Source organism: Bos taurus, chromosome 1, assembly GCF_002263795.3.
Source record: "Bos taurus isolate L1 Dominette 01449 registration number 42190680 breed Hereford chromosome 1, ARS-UCD2.0, whole genome shotgun sequence".
Classification (NCBI taxonomy): Eukaryota; Metazoa; Chordata; class Mammalia; order Artiodactyla; family Bovidae; genus Bos; species Bos taurus.
In genome coordinates, this window is record NC_037328.1 from 86,064,459 (window position 1) to 86,082,982 (window position 18,524).

At 38.4% G+C, this 18,524-nt stretch overlaps 1 protein-coding gene across 7 annotated transcripts in view; it reads right to left on the bottom strand.

The window, feature by feature from the left end:
- FXR1 (FMR1 autosomal homolog 1) overlaps window positions 1–18,524 on the bottom strand; it is a 79,381-nt gene that overhangs the window by 22,876 nt on the left and 37,981 nt on the right. For all 7 annotated transcript variants that reach the window (XM_005201602.5, XM_005201601.5, XM_005201600.5 and 4 more), the window contains 7 exon segments: window positions 12,051–12,122; window positions 11,475–11,623; window positions 11,149–11,242; window positions 10,359–10,475; window positions 8,893–9,063; window positions 7,351–7,429; window positions 3,597–3,706 (listed from right to left, as the gene is read on the bottom strand). In XM_005201602.5, the coding sequence (XP_005201659.1) occupies window positions 3,597–3,706; window positions 7,351–7,429; window positions 8,893–9,063; window positions 10,359–10,475; window positions 11,149–11,242; window positions 11,475–11,623; window positions 12,051–12,122 (792 nt within the window).

Genomic DNA, 18,524 nt, shown 5'->3' on the forward strand with positions numbered 1-18,524 from the left:
AAGAGAATTCCAGAAAAACATCTACTGCTTCACTGACTACTCTAAAGCCTTTGACTGTGTGGATCACAATAAACTGTGGAAAATTCTTCAAGAGATGGGAATACCAGGCCACCTGACCTGCCTCCTGATAAATCTGTATGCAGGTCAAAAAGCAAGTTAGAACCAGACATGGAACAATGGACTGGTTCAAAATTGGTAAAGGAATACGTCAAGGCTGTGTACTGTCACCCTGCTTATTTAACTTATATGCAGAATACATCGTGTGAAATGCCGGGCTGGATGAAGTATAAGCTGGAATCAAGATTGCCAGGAGAAATATCAATAACCTCATATATGCAGATAACACCACTCTTACGGCAGAAAGTGAAGAGGAACTTTCAGAAAGTGAAGAGCCTCCTGATGAAAGTGAAAGACGAGAGTGAAAAAGCTGGCTTAAAACTCAATATTCAAAAAACTAAGATCATGGCATCTGGTCCCATCACTTCATGGCAAATAGATGGGGAAACGATTTTAACAGCAAGAGATTTTATTTCTTGGGCTGCAAAATCAATGCAGATGGTGACTGCAGCCATGAAATTAAAAGATGCTTGCTCCTTGGAAGAAAAGCTATGACCAACCTAGACAGCATATTAAAAAGCAGAGACATTACTTTGTCAACAAAGGTCCGTCTTGTCAAAGCTATGGTTTTTCCAGTAGTCATGTATGGATCTGAGAGTTGGACTATAAAGAAAACTGGCACTGAAGAATTGATGCTTTTAAAATGTGGTGTTGGAGAAGACTCTTGACAGTCCCTTAGACTGCAAGGAGATCCAATCAGTCCATCCTGAAGGAAATCAGACCTGAATATTCATTGAAAGGACTGATGCTGAATGTAGAACTCCAATACTTTGGCCACCTGATGCGAAGAACTGACTCATCGGAAAATATGCTGATGCTGGGAAAGACTGAAGGCAGGAGAAGGGGAGGAACAGAAGATGAGATGGTTGGATGGCATCAACCAACTCAGTGGACATGAGTCTGAGCAAGCTCTGGGAGTTGGTGATGGATGGACAGGGAAGCCTGGCATGCTGCAGTCCATGGGGTCGCAAAGAGTCAGACGCGACTAGTCGAACTGACCCCACATAAGCTCTATCAACTTTGAGATTTATTTTCACGTTCAATGCTTTGAAAATTAAAATGTTCTGTTTATTTAGGCTTTTGACTTTTCTTTAAAATATCAAAAGATATAGCAAAACAATACATGCATACCTACACAGCGACCAGATTAAAACCGAGCAGCATTGGTTTCTTTTATAGAAAGGCACAGTGTGCCCTCCCCTTCCTCTTTTTTAATCCCAATCTGTTTGATAATTTACATAATCTACTTGGCGTCTTTTAGCATTTAAATTTCTTAATTCTGGCACAGAAATGGGAGGTAAAAATGACCAAAACTACAAAGTAAAGTGTACTAATTTATGAAGGACATCCTGAAAGAATCAGCTTGCAACAAGGTGGTAAATACTAGAAAGCAGCTAGGAATAAGTCAAGCTAAGGGAAGACTAGATATTACTACCAAGCTAAGATATTTATAATTGAGTCATTTAATGACCTTGCTCAGTAAACACCTTAATATTCAGACCAATTTTATCCAGGACTTATAAGCCAAACTGTTATTGTTGTTTAGTTGTTAAGTCATGTCCAACTGTTCTGCAACCCCATGGGCTGTAGTCCACCGGGCTCCTCTGTCCATTAGGATTTCCCAGGCAAAACTACTGGAATTGTTTGTCATTTCCTCCTCTGGGGCTTTTCCCAACCCAGGAATCAAACCTGCATATCCTGCATTGGCAGGCAGGTTCTTTACGACTGAATCACCAGGGAAGCCTTGTATGCCAAATGGGTCACCATTATTTTACACGTTAAATATATCAACAGAGATGGTGTCAATAGTATGACACCCTTGATTTTAATGGGGTCGTCACCAACCCTCCAGGTGGGTATGGTGTTTGCTTAATACGAAGTTAAAATTACTTAAGGTTTACATCAATTTTTAAAGCTGTGTAGGATGTAATCACGGAGAAGGCAATGGCACCCCACTCCAGTACTTTTGCCTAGAAAATCCCATGGACGGAGGAGCCTGGTAGGCTGTAGTCCATGGGGTCGCTAGAGTCGGACACGACTGAGCAACTTCACTTTCACTTTTCACTTTCACGCACTGGAGAACGAAATGGCAACCTACTCCAGGACAATCCCAGGAACGGGGAAGCCTGGTGGGCTACAGTCCACGGGGTCGCTGGAGTCGGACACGACTGAGCGACTTCACTTTCACTTTTCACTTTCATGCATTGGAGAAGGAAATGGCAACCCACTCCAGTGTTCTTGCCTGGAGAATCCCAGGGACGGGGAAGCCTAGTGGGCTGCTGTCTATGGGGTCCCACAGAGTCAGACATGACTGAAGCGACTTAGCAGCAGCAGCAGGATGTAATCAATCTACAAGTACTCATTTGCAAAACAGTCATTTGTTTTTCCTCATTCGTTTTTATCACCACATTCTTGATTCTAAAAGAATCAAGGAAATGTTGTCTTTCACTGGGACCTTTACAACATCCAGTATATGGTGTGAGGCTGTTTATCTTAGCAAATGTCTTCAGTTTCCTCCATGTGCCTCTTTAAAAAAAAAAAAACTTACTTTGTCCAATAAGCAAACAAACTCCCCAGTTACCCACTGTGCAAAACTGAAGAAGTTGTGAATGTACTGTTTTCTGGGAGATAATTTTGGGGGTGGGAGAGGGGGAAGTCTTTGCCTTATATTCAGACATATAACTATATAGAGTTGACCACTACAGCCACAAAGGTTAGTGATGCTTAAAGTGGTGGATAAGAAGTTTAAAAAAAAAAAAAAAGCACAGTGGACAAGACATTAACATGTAGCAAAAAAACTGAAAACAAATTTCAGAAAGTTGGCATCAGCTGCTGCTGCTAAGCCACTTCAGTTGTGTCCGACTCTGTATGACCCCATAGACAGCAGCCCACCCGGATCCTCTGTCCCTGGGATTCTCCAGGCAAGACTACTGGAGTGGGTTCCCAGTTCCTTCTCCAATGCATGCACGCATGCTAAGTCACTTCAGTTGTGTCCGACTCTGTGTGACCCTATGGACAGCAGCCCACCAGGCTCCTCTGTCCATGGGAGTCTCTAAGCAAGAATACTGAAGGGGGTTGCCACTTCCTTCTCCAAAGGCATCAGAATGACCAGCAATGTTAAAGCTTAAAGATTTCATTTAAGAAATGGTCAGAGCTTACAAAAAAAAAAAAGTCAAAAAACCTTTATTAAGAATTCCTTTACAGCCAACTGTTTTGTTTAGAGTACCAAATTCTTTATACTCTAAGTACAAAAAAAAGAAAAAAGAAAAAAAAAAGAACTGATAAGATTATCAAACTAGAGTCTTTTTTAAATCAAAAATTGGCCTTTTTACTGAAGCACTGAGAAACAGACCTTTAAAAAAAAAATTTTACTGCAGAGGCAGAGTAGTTCACTGGATGTAACTTTCTTAAAACAATTTTCAAAATATAAAAGAATTGGGGGGGGGTGGACACAGGCAAATTATGTTTTAAATACTTACATCTTCTCTAGGTAGTTTATTTTCATTGTCTCCTTCAATTCTCACCCGAACCACACCAGATTTGTCTACTATTTCTTGAATAACTTTGCCATTTTTCCCAATTACTTTTCCTTTAATAAGAGAAAACATATATAATAATAAATTAAAAACCAACACTGCTATCATTTCAACATCAGCCCAAATAATTTATGACTTGCTATCAAATTATAAAAACCAAGCAAAACTGCATCTTTTTATTCTCAATTAACTCACCCTAACGACAATTGAGAAACATATCTTTGGTATGAAACCTCCTTCTCTTCAGTATGGCTAAGGTTGCTACTATTAACTGAGATCAATAACTCTACTCACATGTAAGATATTTTCAAAGTCCAACTATTTTTTAATATGTTCTATACCATTTTTATATTTTTAAAATATCAAGTCCAACCCATTTATTCCAAAAGCTTGAATTATAGAAATAAAGGCAAAAAGAAAACTTTTATTTTGGCATTAATTACATCAATTTGTTTATATTTATGACATATTACATATGTTATTATTAAAACAACTAACAATGTCATCAACCTGGCTTTTATTTTCAAGGTCCTACTTAAAAGACAACTGTGACTTGAAGATTCTTTTTAAATGAATATTCTCTTCACTGAAATAAAATATTTACCTTTAACAAGTATTACATTTTACACCTATAAGTGTTTAAAGTACTTTAGAACTATACAACTACATACAAAATATATATGGGTTGCTGTCTTCTTCCTAGATATGAAATACTGTGAAATGACAAAGAATTCAAATTATTTACCTTCTCCACACTTAACTTGTTAAGTCTGTCAAATAACAGAGTATCTGACAATTAGAGAAACTAAAAGGAGGATATGAAGATGCTCTTCACCTAGGGAACTCACTTTTTACAAAGCTAATATACACCCATAAAATAACAAAGCAATACTGGGTAGTGTTACTTGGTAACAGAAGTAAATGTTCCAGTAACCATTACTATAAATAGATGTATACTAAGTTAACAGTAACATCTTACTTGTTATTAAGTTCAAATCCTCAGTTAAAATGTTACACTATACCAGCAATCTATTTGCACAATAAATTAATTTTGGCTGAAACAGGTTATAATGTAAGTTCCTCCTACTGTATGCTTGACAGAACAGCTTCCAATAAAGAATAAATAAGGGGGGAGGGCGACAAACAAGGGAATAATGGCAACAGTAAGCCAGTCAATACAACAGACGCTATTATAGGATTTTCAAACCTCCTTGCCCAATAACCCTAAATTTAAAGCAGCAGCGACTGAACAAGAGAAAAAACAAAATAGAGTAGGACAGGGAATTCACATGTTGCATGTCTTCTCAGAGCAGCCCTAGCAGCAGCATATAAAAGCAACCTTCATGTTAACACAGTGAAGCTCAAGCAGCAACTCCATCCTTGACCCTGCTAAAAATAAGCAAATATCTTTTCGAAAAAAACAAAAATCAGATTGTTACATCATACCCCCTCCCCAAAATCTCTGCCCCTTACTTCTTGTGAACTATACCAGTGGTGAGTGAATATCCATCACCCTTCTGGGGTCTGTGGCAAGGACCTACCTGCAAGTTTTATTTAGTCCCACCAGAGACCGTCAATATTTTAACTGATCATTTCCACAGTTTAAATTCCAAAGCATATTGACAAACTGAAGCAGACCTGTGGTATAATTTGAGCACTGAGCATAAATGCTGAAGGGACAGAGTAGAGAAGTGATTAAGGAAGGCTTCCAGGAGCTGAAGTTTCAATTCATTTTCAAATCAATGTTCACATAATACTTTTGATTTGGGAGGGGTGGGAATGGTCAACAAGTCTAGAACTCTTGGAACCTGAATATATGTGAGAATTCTCTCTGAAACTTACCCACCAAGTAGTCCTCATTTCCTTTTACTTCTCAGTCCTCTTTTTCTCTTTCACTTTGACTAAGAATGTACTATTTTTCAAAAGACTGCTTCACCCAGAAAACATTTTAGAGAAAGATGTAGTGCTACTATAAATAGACAGCACTCAACTCAGGTCTTTATACTACTTCTGAGTATTTAACCAATGTATAACAGTTGCTGCTAATATTTATTTTCTAAATAGTAAACAAATAACCCAAATAAAGCCAAACAAGCCAGGGTAGAGGAAAACAAGAGACATGTTAGATTCTCACATCACTGAACAGATAAACAAAGAGAAGAATCTGAGAACTATAAATATATCCAATTTCCTATTTCTCAAATATGAGAAATTTTTATTTAAGGTTAACACTACCACAAACTCTGTAAGACCAATGCTATCTTCTACAGAATTGTTGGATTGGAAAGAACCATGACTCCCTTGGACACACTCACCTCCAAATGATTTTTACAAGTGAAGAAATCTAAGTTAAATTATGTTCTGTGAAAGCAGCAACCAAAATGTTAGTACTGATAGCTGTCAATAATGGGAGCATTATATAAACAATCAAGGGGATCATTTTCAAAAGCATCGTTCTTGCCAAAGGATTTCCCTTGACAGAAATGAGTATTTGGTAACATTTTGTATCTTACCATTTATTTAAATTATATAAAATTCATAAGACTTATATTTAATTTTAACCTCTTAACTCATCATCTCCAGCCACTCAGTACACAGTGACTGCTAACAATACATGTTAACAAGTGGAGCTAAATTAGTAGTATATCATAGACATCCAAATGTTTAGGCAGAAGTGAAAAGCTTTTTCTATAGTTGAATACCAACAGACTGTCCAAATTCTTGTAGTGTACGCTATTATCGCAAATACACTACTTGTTATTGGCCAAAACAAACATTTTTAATAGCACAAGTGTGCTGTTGTTTTTTAATTTTCACCTATTAATGTTTCAGACTCTGACAAGTAAAATGTATATAGAATCTTTTCCTAAAGGTAGACAAGGTGTACTTATATATAAATGGAGCCCAAGGGGCTCAATTTCATTATAGTCAAAAAACTAAGGAGACTCAACACATGACCAAAAGTCATAAAAAAATCATCCCCCTAGAAAATGTCATTACTTTGTGTTGATGCTTATATTAAATATAGAATCACTAAGTATAATTTAACATGTGACCAAGATTTCTCTGTTTCAGACTGCATCTTAAAGGATAGATCACACAGATATAGAGAATATTATTAACAAAGCTATTAAACAACTGATCTCTTAAGTTATAATGCTCATTAACTGCAGCTTCAAAAGCAAAACCTGTTGTCACTTAACTTAGAACCCACAGGCACAGCAGTTTTCATCAAAAGTGTCAAAAACTTAATAGTGAAACCTCCCCTAATATCATCACCATCCTTCTCTTCTGCCCACGACTTCTTATGACTTCTTATCCTTATTCGAGGTTTTTGCAACAACTATCACTTCTCAAACCCTACTGTGTAGAAGTTTATTACCCTATTGTTAGTCCACTCAAACTTTTTCTTCTGCACCAAACAAAAGAAAACAATTACCACAAATACCTTCTCAAAAAAGTACTACAATTTTGATGGATGTATGAAAGATAAAAAGACACCAAGCAAATGAAAATATTAAGAAAGAAGCGAAGGGGATGAAAAAGCTTAAGAAAAACTGTAATGCCAAACTGTTATTAAAAAAAAAAAATTCCACATAACTTAGAAGGTAAATGTTATCAGGAAAGGCTAATTTTTAATTAAGTCATCATATGTAATTAAATAACATTTAACTTAACATTTAGTAGAAGTACTTACCAACAAGATTCCTAGGAACCTGAATAAAATCCTCCACAAATTCCAAGAAACCTCTAGCCTTTTTTACAGCATCAGCACTCTGCGGAGTAGGGTGGGGGAACAAACATGAAATTCAATCTTGAAGAAACCCACAATCCACAACAAAAATACAAGAAAGAAAAAAGAAACTGAACTGTCATGCTCCAGTACAAGATTCTGCTCAGACGACCAAAGTGCTATTTCAAGTCAAGTATTCATAAAGTACTTTTCCAAAAAAAAAGAGTAATCATTAAAGAGCTAGGGCAAAAAGGCTTTTACAATCAAAATGTTAGACATCTTTACAGTCCCTAAGACATCTAAAACTGTCTAAACATTAAGCTCCTGAGAAAACTGAGAGAGTTTAACTTACTTATGTTAGCGAAATTTTAACCCCATCCTAAATACATCTGGCCCACACTTCTATGCTGGTTTCTCCAGGTGAATTTAAAAAAAAAAAGAACTGTTTATACTGTATGTGCTGTCTGCATTGTTTTCTCCTTCTCAATGTAAGAAACGATTTAAAAGGCTGTTTTTGTAGGGATGCATTTTAAAAATTACCTACTAATATGATCATTAAAATTCCTAAGCTCTAACAGTTAAAATTTAAAAAAACTAGAAGACGGGGGGGAAGGTCAGGTTGTGTTCTGTAAAAGGAATTTATAGTTCTCAGTAACAATTAACTTCCACTTTTAATGTTTGTCCTTTAATAACCATAAAGCAAGTATGTTGTGTGCTCAATACATCATACATAGCAAAAATTTAAACTCCATATTCAATCTTCATAAACTGTTATGGTAAGCACTGTTATTTTCATTTTACAATGTGGAAAACTATGCAGGGGAACTGCCTAACTTTCTCCAAGTCTTCTCAAAGTGGTAGAGACAAAATTCCAATTCCAGTAATATGGCTCTTAAAGCCTTTCATCTTAATCACTTTGGTATATTGCCTACTTCTAAAGGTTTCAAAAGTAAAAATCAGACCTCCAGTCACATTCACTATATGACTTAAATGAAAAGTCGAGACTTAAAATTATCACACCCAAAAACTCATCTATTTTACTCTAATGTGAAGGATGGTCTTAATGAAGGAAAGCTTGTTTTATTTTTCAGATTATGTTCATGCCCACACAACTGTCACAATTAACCAGTGACAAAATATTTAAAATTCAAGGTCTACAAAAGGTATTATATACTATTTACACAGCTGCCAGTACCTGACATAATAAACACTCAAAAGATACTTGAATAAATTATTTGTAACGCACATAAAGCTGAGAAATTCAGAAGCAGTTGATTAAGGAACTTTGGAAAACAGTACACATTAAATATCCAATAATCTTTCAAGGCCCTGTAATTATATATATTAGCATATTATAATATATATACTAATACAGTATCTTTAATCAACCTACATGTAATGATACTAGACTTGCAATTTTAAACTATTCCACCCAGAAACTAAAATTCCAGACAACCGTTAATATGCTATAGTAAAATTACCCAAGGTGGGGGACAAGCAGCATACCTCTCCGTAGATTCTAAATGTTCCAGTATCTTCATCTAGCTCAATAGCTGTAACTCCAGGAACCTTTCTAGCTTGCTGTATGTTACTACCATGTGTTCCTATCGCCAGGCCCATCAAATCTTCTCTCACAACAAATTCCTCATGAAAAGCTGCTGCAAGTTGCTTTGTGCACTAGTAAAAGAGGCAAATTAGTATTATAAAAGATAAAAAAAAATTTTATACACCCATGTTCATAGCATTATTTACAATAGTCAAGAGGAGGAAGCAACCCAAAGGTCCACTGAATGATGAATGGATAAACAAAATGTGATATATGCATACAATCAGAATTATTCAGCCCTAAAAAGGAAATTCTGATACATGCTACAACATGGACAAACATTGAGAACATTATGCTTAGTGAAATAAGCCAGTCACAAAAAGATAAATACCATATGATTCCACTTACAAAAAGGTTATCTAAAGTAGTCAAATTTGTAAAAACAAAGTAGAATGGTGATGGCCTGGAGCTGGGGGAAAGGGAAATAGGAAGTCGTTTAAATGGACACACAGATTCAAAGATGAAAATGTTCTGAAGATTGATTGATCAACAGTGTGAATATATTGCTCAATACTATGAAATGCACACTTAGAAATGGTCAGGATGGTAAATGTTATGTTTATTCTACTACAATTTAAAAAAAGAAAAAAGAAAAGGGAAAAAAGAAAAAAGGTAGTTCACTTGGTCATGTAATGAAAGGGGGAAGTCTGATCATTCTATTTAATCATGGTCACAGAAAACAGTAATTCTAAAACAATTTTCCAGAACTACTCACACAGGGAGCTCTCCAACTCAAATGATTCCTATCTCAAAACTTATTCACGTATCACTTGTTTGGAAGTTTGAAATTAGTTAAGGGCACTCATGTACTTGTTATAAAGGTAAACAAACCTCAATTTCCCTAAGACTGTGTGTGGGAGCACATGTATGTATGGGAGGGAGTAGGGGCAACAAATCACCTAATGTGGCAGTGAAAAGTAGAAGAAAACAGGAGTACCTCAGGACAGAACAGAGAGAAGCAATGACAGGCTCTTTTTTAAAACTACAACCCATGTGACCTCCTCTCTTCTTACCCAAGAGTTGTTATACTAATGAACTAGTTACTGAGAAAGTGCATTGACTGATAGCTCACAGGACAATAAAAAAAACAGAGTAAAGAACTAGCAATAAAGTTCTGCTGGAAATCCCTAGCGAGTTTTTAAGCTCTTTGGCACCATTCAGGTATTTAGCAGCTAAAAGGCTATGTCTGATAAAAGTAACAGAGAAAAGTAACTCTAAGGACACAATAATTTCAGTTATTAGCCACAAAACAGTTCCCAAGTTGCCTTACCTAACAGTCATATAGTTTCAGCCATAGAACTTGAATAATATACTCAGGAAACTAAATGAGAAGCACAAAAAATCTTTTACATGTGAACCCACTTACTTCTAAATGCTTAGTGGCCTCTTCATTTCGGGACATAAGCATCAATTTTGTACGAATACTTCGCAAATGCATGTCACTCAAAATATTTACTCTCTTCACAGTTGCTTCACTGGCAGACTATAAACAAATAAGTTACTCATTCAAAAACTTAAACCCTTTTTTTAATACAAACACAACCTTCCAAATAAAGCCTCCCTTGATTTTCATCTACTGTATTCTCCTCACCTAACATGCACTGCTTCCCACAAGTAATCTTACTTGCTTTCTTAATTTCCATATTACTTAGATCTGCTCTTCAAATTATAATGGGGGGAGGAGGGATATAGAATCCCAGATCCCATATGTTAAGAATTTTATGATGTAAAGAATGCTGTATTCAGATTTTTCCTCCTTTCTCCAGGAAAGATTTACAAATTAACAAATTTGTAACTGCAAAATTTTTTTTATTCCACATTGTATTCTAATAAAGTCACCATAAAACAAGTTATCTTTTATCTTTGAAATATTTAATTATAAAATATGTACAATGTACAGTTTAATAAAGTGAAAAGTGTTAGTCACTCAGTCCTGTCTGACTCTTTGCAAACCCCATAGACTGCAGCCTGCCAGGAGCCTCTGTCCGTGGAATTCTCCAGGCAAGAATACTGGAGTGGGTTTCTCCAGGCAAGAATACTGGAGTCGGTTGCCATTCCCTTCACCAGTGGATCTTCCCCACCCAATGCTGGGTCTCCTGCATTGTAGGCAGATTCACAATATTCATGCTATACCTTAAAATATGGAGTTATCTTACCAGTATCATTAGCTGTGTTGTTTCTGGATGGTAAAAAATTCTGCATGCTCCTACGGCTTTCTTAAAATCTTTATGTGCATTTTCATTAGCACACCTAAGGAGAGAGTAATTCACGTGTAAGACCTAAACAACAGGTTAAATTTAGAGGGCAATTATAATGAAAAGTCTTGTATTTCATACTGACACCACCCACTGAAAACTTTTGTCTGTTAAAAACATTTTCTATCAAAGTTTTAATCGGGTGTTTGGGGTAAAAAAAGATTTTTGTAGCACTGAAAAATCCCCTTAATTCACAAAGCAATTCAACAGTAAACAAAATTACTCACGCCTCTCTCAAATCCTCAGGAACATCCACTGTGCATTTAAAGAAGGTATTTTTTTTGACAGTTTTATTTTGATTGACAGGCCGAAGTCGTTCAAATGTGACTATTTCATTGTAAGTGGCATCACAAGCAGCATATTCAATGACATAAAACTAAAAGACAACAAAACACTTTAAAAATCCCATCCGAACAAAAATAATGAGCTTTAAATGAAGTTCTAATTACTTTGCTTGGATTAAGCAGTAGACCCTCCCCCTTGTGGCACAAGTACTAAGCACAGCTTAGTTACATCAACCTGATTTGCCTAAACTCGATTAGAGGTTCTTACAAGAAAGAACTCTGGTGGTCCTCACATGCTTGCAAAATACCTCTGGAGATACCTCTGGAGAGCAGCTTTGGTGTTTGCAAATCCAGAACACAAACAGAAATTAATGATCTGATGAATTTTTGAAATACATGATTATTTCTGAAACAGGCTTTTTAACAACAAAACTAAAAGTTGGAGTAACAGTTACAGAAACCAGGAGTCAACATATTTCCTTGAAAATTAATCACAAAGCAAGTTTTAACATAACTTACTTCTCCTTTCATCATTCGAACTTTAGCCAACCACCATCCACATGGTTCTTGATCATTTGCTCTTGAATATACCTGACAGGAAAATTAAAAAAAAGTGCCCTTATTCATTTATCCCAAAAGATTAACACTGTAAATAATGACTTTTTATAAGTGCAAAATTATGTTAAATTCAAGAATCAAAAAATGTTACTGTGAAAAAGATGAAACTGCTACATAAGTGTAATGTAATAAGAACTATATATGCATAAGGCAGAGGAATCAGAGATCCAATTGCCAATATTCACTGGATCACAGAAGCAGCAAGAGAATTCCAGAAAAACATCTACCTCTGTTTCATTGACTATGCTAAAGCCTTTGACTGTGTGGATCATAACAAATTGTGGAAAACGCTTAAAGAGATGGGAATACCACACAATGTTATCTGTCTCCTGAGAAACCTGTATGTAGGTCAAGAAACAACAGGTAGAACCTTCTATGGAACTGACTGGTTCAAAATTGGGAAAGGAGTACAACAAGGCTGTTTATTGTCACCCTGTTTGTTTAACTTATATGTAGAGCACATCATGCAAAATGCTGGGCTGGATGAGTTACAAGCTGAAATCAAGATTGCCAGGAGAAATAACAACAACCTCAGATATGCAGATGATATCAATTTAGTGGGAGAAAGCAAAGAGGAACTAAAGAGCCTCTTGATGAGGGTTAAAGAGTAGAGTGAAAAAGGCAGCTTAAAATTCAATATTAAAGAAGCTAAGTCAAGGCATCCAGTCCCATCGCTTCATGGCAAATAGAAGGGAAAAGGTGGAAGCAGTGACAGATTTCCTCTTCTTGAGCTCTAAAATCACTGCAGATGGTGACTGCAACCATGAAATTACAAGACAATTGCGTCTCGGTAGGAAAGCTATGGGAGAAGGCAATGGCAACCCAATCCAGTGTTCTTTCTTGCCTGGAGCATCCCAGGGATGGCGGAGCCTGGTGGCAACCTACTCCTGCCTGGAAAATCCCATGGACACGGGACCCTGGTAGGCTGCAGTCCATGGGGTCCCGAAGAGTTGGGACACGACTGAGTGACTTCACTTTCCCTTTTCACTTTCATGCATTGGAGAAGGAAATGGCGACCCACTCCAGTGTTCTTTCTTGCCTGGAGAATCCCAGGGATGGCGCAGCCTGGTGGGCTGCCGTCTATGGGGTTGCACAGAGTCGGACATGACTGAAGCGAATTAGCAGCAGCAACAGGAAAGCTATGACAAATCTAGACAGCATATTAAAAAAGCAGAGACATCACTTTGCTGACAAAGATCTGTTTAGTCAAGGCCATGGTTTTTACAGTCGTCATCTATGAATGTGAGAGCTGGACCAAAGGCTGAGCACTGAAGAACTGATACTTTCGAACTGTGGTGTTGGAGAAGATGTTCTTGAGAGTCCCGTGGACAGCAAAGAGATCAAACTAGTCAATTTTAAAGGAAACCAGACCTGAATACTCATTGGAAAGACTGATGCTCAAGTCCCAATATTTTGGCCACCTGATGCAAAGAGCCAACTTAATGGAAAAGACCCTGATACTGGGAAAAATTGAAGGCAGAAGGAGAAGGCAGCAAAAGAGAATGAGATGACTGGCTGGCATCACTGATTCAGTGGACATGAGTTTTAAGCAAACTCTGGGAGATGGTGAGGGACAGGGAAGACTGGCATGCTGCAACCCATGGGGTCACACAACTTGGTGACTGAATAACAACGTATATGCTTCAATTTTACTACTGAAAAATAGAATTGAACCTGTGTGGGCAATTTGGTGCCCTGAAAATTGAACTTCAAATTCAATTTCAAAGTCTAGTCTAGTGAAAGTGTCAGTCACTCAGTTTTGTCCAACTCTTTGTGACACCATGAACTGTAGTCCGACAGGCTCCTCTGTCCACAAATTCTCCAGGCAAAAATACTGGAGTGGGTAGCCATTCCCTTTTCCAGCGGATCTTCTAAACCCAAGGATTATACCCAGGTCTCCTGTATCGCAGACAGATATTTTACCATCTGACCCACCAGGGAAGCCCCAAATTTATGAGTGTCTAATAAACATAAATGTCTCTGCTTTTGAATATGCTATCTAGGTTGGTCATAACTTTCCTTCCAAGGAGTAAGCGTCTTGTAATTTCATGGCTGCAGTCACCATCTGCAGTGATTTTGGAGCCCCCCAAAATAAAGTCTGACACTGTTTCCACTGTTTCCCTATCTATTTCCCATGAAGTGGTGGGACCGGATGCCATGATCTTCGTTTTCTGAATGTTGAGTTTTAAGCCAACTTTGTCACTCTCTTCTTTCACTTCTATCAAGAGGCTCTTTAGTTCTTCTTCACTTTCTGCCATAAGGGTAGTATCATCTGCATATCTGAGGTTATTGATATTTCTCCTGGCAATCTTGATTCCAGCTTGTGCTTCCTCCTGCCCAATGTTTCTCACGATGTATTATGCATAGAAGTTAAATAAGGAGGGTGACAATATACAGCCTTGACGTACTCCTTTTCCTATTTGGAACCAGTCTGTTGTTCCATGTCCAGTTCTAACTGTTGCTTCCTGACCTGCATATAGGTTTCTCAAGAGGCAGGTCAGGTGGTCTGGTTTTTCCATCTCTTTCAGAGTTTTCCACAGTTTATTGTGATCCACACAGTCAAAGGCTTTGGCACAGTCAATAAAGCAGAAATAGATGTTTTTCTGGAACTCTCTTGCTTTTTCCATGATCCAGCAGATGTTGGCAATTTGATCTCTAGGTTCATCTAGTCAAGGCTATGGTTTTTCCTGTGGTCAGGTATGGATGTGAGAGTTGGACTGTGAAGAAGGCTGAGTGCCAAAGAATTGATGCTTTTGAACTGTGGTGTTGGAGAAGACTCTTGAGAGTCCCTTGGACTGCAAGGAGATCATTCTGAAGGAGATCAGCCCTGGGATTTCTTTGAAAGGAATGATGCTAAAGCTGAAACTCCAGTACTTTGGCCACCTCATGTGAAGAGTTGACTCATTGGAAAAGACTCTGATGCTGGGAGGGACTGGGGGCAAGAGGAGAAGGGGACGACAGAGGATGAAATTGGCTGGATGGCATCACTGACTCGATGGACGTGAGTCTGGGTGAACTCCGGAGTTGGTGATGGACAGGGAGGCCTGGTGTGCTGCGATTCATGGGGTTGCAAAGAGTCGGACACGACTGAGCGACTGAACTGAACTAATAAACATATATAAGTATTATTATAAAGAAATGTTTCTCACAGACAGTTTCACATAGTGTAAAGCACACATCTTTAAGCTTATGTCAACATGGTTCATCTTTGAGCATGGCATTCTGATGCTTTACGTATCAGAAGTGAGGATAAGCTAGAACTTTAATAAGACGTATTTTAAATCTGATATCAGTGTTGATAAAATGCTGAAATTAAGAATTGTTTTTAGAAAGTACAGGCTGTATATTGTCAACCTGATTTTTAACTTCTATGCAGAGTACCTCATGAGAAACCCTGGGCTGGAGGAAGTACAAGCTGGAATCAGGATTGCCGGGAAAAATATCAATAACCTCAGATATGCAGATGACACCACCCTTAAGGCACAAAGTGAAGAAGAACTAAAAAGCCTCTTGATGAAAGTGAAAGTGGAGAGTGAAAAAGTTGGCTTAAACTCAACATTCAGAAAACTGAGATCATGGCATCCGGTTCCATCACTTCATGGCAAATAGATGGGCTAACAGTGGAAACAGTGAGAAAGTTTATTTTTCTGGGCTCCAAAATCACTGCAGATGTTGATTGCAGCCATGAAATAACAAGACGCTTACTCCTTGGAAGGAAAGTTATGACCAACCTAGACAGAGACATTACTTTGCCACCAAAGGTCCATCTAGTCAAGACTATGGTTTTTTCAGTAGTCATGTATGGATGTGAGAATTGAACTATAAAGAAAGCTGAGTGGCCAAGAATTGATGCTTCTGAACTGTGGTGCTGGAGAAGACTCTTGAGAGTCCCTTGGACTGCAAGGGGATCCAACCAGGCCATCCTAAAGGAGATCAGTCCTGAGTGTTCAATGGAAGGACTGATGGTGAAGCTGAAACTCCAATACTTTGGCCACCTGATGCAGAGAGCTGACTCATTTGAAAAGACCCTGATGCTGGGAAAGATTGAAGGTGGGAGGAGAAGGGGATGAGAGAGGATGAGATGGTGGGATGGCATCACCGACACAATGGACATAGGTTTGGGTGGACTCTGGGAGTTGGTGATGGACAGGGAGGCCTGGCATACTGCGGTTCATGGGGTCACAAAAAGTCGGACACGACTGAGTGACTAAACTGAACTGAAACCCTATTTTTAAATTCCTTCAAGGTATCACATTTAAATCCCTTGCTAAGGAACTTAGATGTACTAAAAGTCTATAATTAGTCATTCAGTTGTGTCTGACTCTTTGTGATCCCATGAACTGTAGCCCATCAGGCTCCTCCCTTCATGGGGATTCTCCAGCCAAGAATACTACAGTGGGTTGCCAAGCCCTCCTCCAGGGGATCTTCCCACCCCAGCTCTCCCACATTGCAGATTCTTTACCATCTGAGCCACCAAGGTCCGCTGCTGCTAAGTCGCTTCAGTCGTGTACGTCTCTGCACGACCCCATAGACAGCAGCCCACCAGGCTCCCCCGTCCCTGGGATTCTCCAGGCAAGAACACTGGTGTGGGTTGCCATTTCCTTCTCCAACCAAGGTCTAGCTAACAACAAAAATATTACGAATGGCATCCCACTCCAGTATTCTTGCCAGGAAAATCCCATGGACATAGGAGCCTGGTAGGCTGCAGTTCATGGGGTAGCGAAGAGTGGGACACGACTGAGCGATTTCACTTTCACTTTTCACTTTCATGCATTGGAGAAGGAAATGGCAACCCACTCCAGTGTTCTTGCCTGGAGAATCCCAGGGACAGGAGAGCCTGGTGGGCTGCCGTCTATGGGGTCGCACAGAGTCGGACATGACTGAAGTGACTTGGCAGCAGCAGCAGAGTAAGTTATCTTACAAAACCACTTATTCAAAAACAAAACAAAACAAAAAAAACCCTGCTATCTTATATACTCTACAATTATCAAGTGTTTCAAAATATAACAGATTAGAAAAGTTTCCATTGAGGATTAGAGCTGTTTCTTATGACACAGCAGCGTGATATATTTTAAATACATGGAAAACGACGTGCAGAAGGGAAGGCTGGGAAAAGATGACCAAGAAACACCTACAAAATATTGATTAAAGTAAGGCTGCCCCTACACAGGTAGGTGGAGATATTTACCCATCAATACATGTTAACAGCCATTTGTGAAACAATGCAAACAATTACTGATAGGCAAACAGTTTCGGAAAAGTCTGAAGCCTGTATCAAGATGATATGAAAGTAACCTTGGAAGTGGTGGAATTACTGGAACTAAAAATAAATAAGCCAAAATTTCATGTTCAACTTTAATGTATACCATGTTTAGAGAAAAGCTATGAGAGGAAAAAAGCGTATTTACCACAAAGCTTCAGTGAACTCAATTTTAGCTTTTGCATTTCTTATATATCTGTTTCATGACTATCCTTTCTTACAGATCTTCCAAAAAGATAAGAAACTTCACCTTTCTTTAGAATAGAATAACTCATTGCAGTTACTGTATGTATTCAGGGGAAAAAATGAAAGTCAAAGTGTTAGTTGAGTCGTCTCCAACTCTTTATGACTTCGTGGTCTGTAGCCTGCCAGGCTCCTCTCACGGAATTCTCAAGAAGGCAAGAAAATTTCCTTCTCCAGGGGATCTTCCCAACCCAGGGACTGAATCTAGGTCTCCTGCATTGCAGGCAGATGTTTTACCACTAGCGCCACCTGGGAAGTCCCTTCTTACAGATCTTCCAAAAAAATAAGACACTTCACCTTTTTTCAGAATGGAATAAAACTCACCGCAGTTATTATATGTATCCAGTGAACCCTTACATAAATCTAAGCTAGAGTCCAGGAACCTTATTTTTCGTATATCCTAAATATTCAATACTTTGCTATCCTGACTAGAAAGGAAATGATGATAAAGAAATGCACAAAATGCAATGGATTAGTCAATCCAATTGGTTATATGAACTGGTGTAATTATAGCACAAAGATGACAATACTAGGGCTTCCCTGGTGGCTCAGCAGTAAAGAATCTGCCTGCCAATGCAGGAGACAAGGGTTTGACCCCTGGTCTGGGAAGATCCCCCACACGCCATGGAGCAACTAAGCCTGTGTGTTTCAACTACTGAGCGCACCTGCTGCAACTGCTGAGGCCTGTGTGCCTGGAGCCTGTGCTCCACGAGAGAAGCCACTGCAATGAGAAGCCCATGCACCATAACTAGAGAGTAGCCCCCTGCTCACGACAACTAGAGAAAAGCCCAAGCAGCAATGAAGACCGAGCACAACCAAAAAATAAGTAAGTAATTTTTTAAAATGACAATACTCAAGTCCAGTGATCCCCA